The sequence below is a fragment of the Mus pahari genome, chromosome 14, assembly GCF_900095145.1.
Source record: "Mus pahari chromosome 14, PAHARI_EIJ_v1.1, whole genome shotgun sequence".
NCBI lineage: Eukaryota > Metazoa > Chordata > Mammalia > Rodentia > Muridae > Mus > Mus pahari.
Genome location: NC_034603.1, coordinates 29,523,315 through 29,530,107, shown reverse-complemented (window position 1 = coordinate 29,530,107; position 6,793 = coordinate 29,523,315). Strand labels below are relative to the sequence as shown.

The following is a 6,793-nucleotide window of genomic DNA, read 5'->3' as shown; positions in this document are numbered from 1 at the left end:
CTCAGAAATCCGCCTGCCTCTGCCTCCTGAGTGCTGGGATCAAAGGCGTGCGCCACCACGCCCGGCCTGACCTGGTTTTTTTATCCAAGGACTTGTCTTCTGAGTCCCACTTGCAGAGGAAGAAGACTCTGTTGTATTATGTTTCCCTGGTGATGTGAAAAGAAACCTCTGTTTGGGTAGGCAGGGCACTGTGGTGACAGACACTGCACAGACTCTTCCAGCTCTAGCCTGTTGACTAACTTAGCTTGGCTGGCTAACACACACACACATACACACACACACACACACACACACACACACACATTTGGTACTTCAGCTTTTTATATGTTTGGTAACTATGTAAATTCAACTTGAAAGTATTTAGAAAAATAAAATTTAGAAATCTAACTAAAAAAAAAAAAAGAAATCTAACTAAAGATGACTTTTACTTTATGTATCCTGCAATGGGGAACACTGATTTTTTTTTTAATTTGTACACTAAACTAAAAGTCCCCTGCCAAAATAAATAAATAAATGAAGATCATAAATGGGCCCCCCGATGCGCTGGCACACACCTTTATTCCCAGCATTTGGGAGGCAAAGGTAGATGGATCTCTGCGTTGGAGGCCAGCCTGGTCAACATAATGAATTCTAGAACAGTCCTAGAGAGACTCTATCTCAAAAACCAAAACCAAACAAAAAGATCATAAATTGGCAACTTTCCTTACTTACAATTTTAAAACATCTAGAGAAAAAAAATGATGAAATTGGTAATATACAAATAGTTGTAGAAATTTCATCCAAATTAAAAAGAAATAGAACATTAATTTAGAGATTATGCCAGAACTAAAGATAAATTCTGAGAAATCTAACTTTTCTCAACCTTCTCTGTTTTGACAATTTTTGTGTTTTTTAATAACACAGAAGTATTATAAAAATATGCTTTCATTTTCATCCCAAGTGTGGGATATGGGCCCCTTCAGATTGTCCACAGCAGGTGACTATGATTTGCCTCATGCTCTAGCAGGGGTGTGATTTTTGCCAGTATCAGATAGTGGCTGCAGTTGTGTGATGTTTGAAATTCTGGGGACTTTTCAAAGGGTAAATGTTAGTAGAGCCCTGAGAGGTGGGGTGGGTTGTTGGTTGTTAGTGGAAGTTTGTTAAATAGTCGTGGGCAAAGAAGATGAAAAGAGGAAGAAGGGAGGAGGAGGAGGAGGAGGAAAGGGAAGAGGAAAAGAAGGAGGAGGAAGTAGAGGAGGAGAAATGAGATATTCTGACAGTGAAGATCAAACCTGCCCCAGGGAACTCACCCACCACCCTGGCCCCAATCAGCAGGAAGTCATCTAATGATAATGTAGCATCCTTTCCCCTCTATCCTTTTCACTATCCTATCTAGGGTAAAGCTTAGAGAGAAGCCCCCCCCCCCACTGCACTAAAAATTCCCAGTTGTAAGGGCAACTCAAACAGGAAAAGACAGTAATCTAGTTATCCACAGAAGCTCCTAAAAATTCCTAAGAATAATTAGAACAGATTCTATGGCTAGTTTATTTAGCATTTTAAACTTATTTTGTATTTACTTCTTTTAGTTACTTTCCTTGTAGCTCCAAGAAAAAAAAAACCAAGCAAAGCAACTTAAAGGGTTTATTCCATCAAGGCAGCAAGTCCAGGTGGCAGGAGCTAGCAGCAGTCAGTCACACTGTATCCATAGTCAGAAAGCAGAATATGATGAGTATGCAGAATCAATGTGTGTAGTCCGGTACCCAAGCCTAGGGAATGACACTGCCTTTTCTAAGGGTGGATCTTCCCACTTCTATGAATCTAAACTGGATGATCTTTCATAGGTGTGGTCAGGGGTGAGGTGATTCATAGTCCCTTCCTTGCCCTCTCTCAAAACTCACATACTGTGTTTGCCCACAGTCTCTTCTTCTTTGTTTTGTTTTGTTTTTCGAGACAGGGTTTCTCTGTACAGCCCTGGCTGTCCTGGAACTCACTCTGTAGACCAGGCTGGCCTCGAACTCAGAAATCTGCCTGCCTCTGCCTCCCAAGTGCTGGGATTAAAGGCATGAGCCACCACGCTGGCTCAGTGTCTATTCTTTATTTCAAAAAGTTACATTATTTCTGTTTGATAGATACTTTTATTCCTGTGCTAAGGTACATTGTTCTAGGAGTAACACAATGATGGAAAGAGAATCCCACTGGCAGAACAGCAAGTACAGTGCCCCACAACCCGGAACTCCAGGCAAAGACGGGAAAGGGAAAGAACAATACGTACACCAAGGCAGGGTTCAAAAGCTTCAGCTTCAGCTTTTATTCTCCCTTATTCTCTGCTTTATTCTGGGGGATCACCCAATTTATCTCCTCCACCCTCAGCACTCGACTCTCACCATTCTTCATCATCCAATTAGCATTTAGCATGCTCTGTACATGAGCCATGCATGCAGACAGGGTGCACATTGATAGGCCAGTGACTCAATATCATGCTGTATGGCGCTATGCATCAGGCGGACAGCGCATGATCATTCAGGTGTGCATGATCAGGTTCTTGGTAAACAGGCAGGGATCACGGGGCTTGGCTATGAGCCAGGGCCCGTCTTGCACCTGCTTCCCACAGTACAGAGCCTCTCCAGGATTGTATGGTGTCGACTACTGGGAGCCTCTGGAGATGGCAGGGTAAATGTCCACAGCCAGGGAACTTATGGGTCTCAAGTCTCAGGAAAGATGGTGGGACAAGGCTCAGATCAGATTGGATTCACTACCAGAGAGATGGTAGGCAGCCCGGAAGCCTCCATTGCAAAGTTCTTTGCTCATTGACATCCCCATCCTCTTCCTGAGCATCCGTCTTGGGGACATCTCCATCACCCGACTAGGAACCTCAACACTCCCTGTGTCTGTTTTTCATGGGTCATGTTCTGTTCTCATGCTCTCCCTACCTAGTCCACACTCCCATTGGGATGGACCTGTCATGGACTACCCCCTCCTTGCCTCCAGCCTTCCCACACCACCTGCATCCCCATGCTGATTGCCAGAAGCATCTTTCAGAACTATAGCTCAAAAGAGCCATTTTCCTCAAACTTCCTAGTGACTTCCTGCAGCCTAAGCTTGGGATCCTGAGCTAAACCAGGGCCAGGTCAGAAGCCTGACCATGGCCAACCAGGGCTCAGAAGCCGGAGTTTTGTACATGACACGTTTATAGTCTTCATTAGCTCCCTGTCCGCCCCCACCCATATGTTTGGTCTCACTTTTATTTTTGAAACTATAATCTTCTGGGCTAGTTCATTTTCCTGGCTTTTATAAGGTGCAGAACACAGAGGTCCAAGTACCAAAGTGACATTATTCACTGAGCCAGGGCTGAGAGGTATGGCAAAGTGGTGGAGGGTAGTGGTAGACTGAAGAAGCTATATCCTTCGGTGGTGGGGTTCCAGCCTATTTCTGCTGTGTGCAGATGCTGGCCTGATGGTGACAAATCTGATTCCATGAGGGATAACTTCCTATCTGAAGCACATGCAAATGACCTTCAACTGGAAACCACAGCCTGAGCTCTGTCTACCCTGGAACAGCCCCCCCAAAATAAGAATCTTGCATTATCTAGTAAAATACCAGATTTGGTCCTCTTTCAACTCTTCCCTTTGCGGGCATCTTTCCTGCAGATCCCTGTGCTATGCACAGGAACTATCCGCTCAGCAAAATCTACCGCAGACTGCTGGGAACAGAGGAACTTTTCAGCCAAAGTCTACCTGAAGGGTCTTAGCTGAACACGCTGAATTTAAGATAAAATCTTCACTAACCCCTAAATACTTTCCACCTTCTTTCCCATGCCCCGGACAACCCTGAATTGTGACTCTCTGGACATGCTGTCAAAATAGAATCATTTAGCCAGGCAGTGAACACCTTTAATCTTAGCGCTCAGGAGGTGGAGACAGGGAGCTCTGTCAGTTTGAGGTCAGCCTCTGCCTCTTCATTGCTGGGACTAAAAGCGTGAGCCACTACGTCCAGTTTCATAAGAAATTTTAATCTAAATCAAAGGCGCGGGTATTAAGTTTGTGAAAAAGAATTGATGTGTGAAACTTTCTGCATGTAGTACCAAACGCTAGGTAACACAAACAACCGTGTATGATATCTAAGATCCATTTCTGCTTTTAGCTGAGAACCCAGTAATAAATGTAAAGCGGACACTTAGACTTGACTGGATTTCATCCCAGTTTTCCTCTCCACACTTTTCTTGTCTCACTGGGAATCCCAAATCTCCTTTGGAGTGGGACCCACTTAAGCTGCCTACCGAGAACTTTTCTAGCTCTCGGGTTAACAGTGCTCACTTTTGCCTCATCCGGACGACCCAGCCGGATGGAGGAAAAAAAGAAGAGGAAAGGGGAAAAGTTGTTGGGGCTGTCCCGATCCAGAGCGCATGCGCATCCCGGCCAGGTTCTCACTGGCGGAGGCGTGGGGGGGAGTGCGTGGCTGGAGGGGAGGGGGGTGGAAAACAAGTCAGCGACGCTCTAGAATCCGGAAGACTGGGGTCTCTGTGGTCACTACTCCGGGATAAGGCGTCCAGAACTTCCGGCGCCTAGGAAATGAAGCTAACCAGGAAGGAAGAGGAGCCAAAAAGACCGGGGGTGGGATGGGGTGCGGAGCCTGTTGCCTAGGTAACAACCCCTCCTCCCTCCCTTAACTCCGCCCCCTTGGGCCTGTGGAGCAAGTAGGCACAAGAACTTGGTGGGGCCTTGTTCTCTTTTCCCCTCAAGCTCCCGAGGCTGCTAGTACGCATGCGTGAGAGCGTGGTGCGGGGCTGCGCGCGCACTCCTGAGGAGCGCGCATCACCCCTTGGGCGGCTCCCGCCCCGAGCGGGACAGCTGGGCGCGCGCGCGCGCGCGCGTGAGTGACAAGGGCGCGGCTTTCCCGTCCGGTAAGTTTTGATTGGATAGAGTAAAATAAAGGGGTGGGAACCTCCGCGGGGGCCGCTCAACGATTGGCCGGGGGCTGGAGGAGCGTGGTTCTGGAGCGGCCGGCCGGGTGGTCTGCTTCGGCGCACGCCGAGGCTTTGGTGGTGGCCGCGGTCCTCGTTAAGTGAGGGAGCCCGGGGGAGACACTCATCACTGAGTTGGCAAGACCCAGGAATCCCAGATTCCCGAGGAGGCGTGGCGGCGAGGTGCCGGCCGGTCGGTGAGTGCGATCCCGGGAGTCCCAGCGCCCCGCCCCTCCCTTTCTTCCGGGGCCGCGCCGCGCCCCCCTGGATCCTGGGCCGTGGGGTTCTCTGTGCCAGCGGTCCCCTCTCGCCTGCTGCACAGGTCCTGCCTCCAAACCCACAGAGGCGGAACTGAGAGGCCCTCAGGACGATTTTCTCACCAACGCCTCATACAGACCATGGCCGAACCGCTGAAGGAGGAGGACGGCGAGGATGGCTCTGGGGAGCCCCCTGGGAGGGTGAAGGCAGAACCCGTCCACACCGCTGCCTCTGTGGTGGCCAAGAACCTGGCCCTGCTCAAAGCCCGCTCCTTCGACGTGACCTTTGACGTGGGGGACGAGTACGAGATCATCGAGACCATAGGCAATGGGGCCTACGGGGTGGTGTCTTCGGCGCGCCGCCGCCTCACGGGTGAGCTGGCTTCCTGAGGCTCAGCATGTGTGGACTGCTTTCCAGAGGCGGTGAGGAACCCGCACGGTCCCAGGAGGATCAGCTGCGCCGGGGATTCTGGTTCCACTCACGCTTACCGACTAGGTGCCAGCTCCCCGTTAGGTATCCTTCTCCCAGCCAGCCTACTTTCTCCTTAGGAAAAGGATATCCCTGTAAGCCAGAATAGGGAGATGCTCTTTGGTCTCCAAAAGAGATATGTTCTAGAGTCAGAGATTGGCACGATGGAGTGGTGGTGGAATGGGGAGGATCTGGGATGGAGCGACTATGTGAGGAGGATAGGAGGGTCAGTTAGTACAGTCACACCACTGCTAGCTAGCCGTGCCTCCTCTCTATGTGAGCGATTAGCTGCTGCTGCTTCACCAGGCAGTTGCAAAATTAAAATTTGATATATGTTAAACACAGGGCCCTGCACACAGTAGGTACTTACTGCTATCTGGGCTCCAAAAGAGCAGTGCTGGAGGGGACCTGCAGCTAACTTGAAGGTACTCTCTGGTATATGCCCCTTTCCTGCTCCCCAGGCCAGCAGGTGGCCATCAAGAAGATACCTAATGCTTTTGATGTGGTGACCAATGCCAAACGGACCCTCAGGGAGCTGAAGATCCTCAAACACTTCAAACACGACAATATCATCGCCATCAAGGACATCCTGAGGCCTACTGTGCCCTATGGAGAATTCAGATCTGTGTAAGGAGTGGGCCAGGAGGAGGAGACAGGGTCGGGATCAGCTTAGAAGCCGAGGTCCAGTAATGCTGAAGTTCTGGCAGGGCGGTTGAACCCAGAGTGATGTGGGCTGTGAGTCTAGGACATTGGTAGGGACAGTTCTTATCTCTCAAGAGTGCAAGGGCTGGGGATGTTGGTCACTGGTAGGCTGATGAGCGTCTTTGAGGTTTTAGGTTGACTCCTGTACTGAAGGTTACATAGTAAGTTCAAGGCTAGTCTGAACCCTATTCCAAAAGACAAAACAAAAAAACCTAAACAGCAATAGAGGAGAGGGAAAGAGAGAAGACAGACAGACAGACAGGACAGGTCCAATTGTAAGACAACAGACACAGTACATTGTACATTGTAGTGTCATACAGCAGTGTCCTCATGGCAGACAACTAGTTCACAGAATACCTTCTTTTTTCTTTTTTCTATATATATATATATATATATATATATATATATATATATATATATATATAT

At 48.9% G+C, this 6,793-nt stretch overlaps 1 protein-coding gene across 5 annotated transcripts in view; it reads left to right on the top strand.

Annotated features, from left to right (window-relative positions):
- Positions 1–4,948: 4,948 nt before the first annotated feature.
- Mapk7 (mitogen-activated protein kinase 7) overlaps positions 4,949–6,793 on the top strand; it is a 5,862-nt gene continuing 4,017 nt past the window's right edge. Inside the window, exons 1-3 of one of the 5 annotated variants that reach the window (XM_021212478.1) lie at positions 4,949–5,136; positions 5,262–5,569; positions 6,127–6,292. In XM_021212478.1, coding sequence (XP_021068137.1) covers positions 5,338–5,569; positions 6,127–6,292 — 398 coding nt within the window. In that variant the 5' untranslated portion in view covers positions 4,949–5,136; positions 5,262–5,337. Of the gene's footprint in view, positions 5,137–5,261; positions 5,711–6,126; positions 6,293–6,793 lie in introns of those variants that run through there. The other 4 variants (XM_021212479.1, XM_029546452.1, XM_029546454.1 and 1 more) reach the window with 4 other exon arrangements.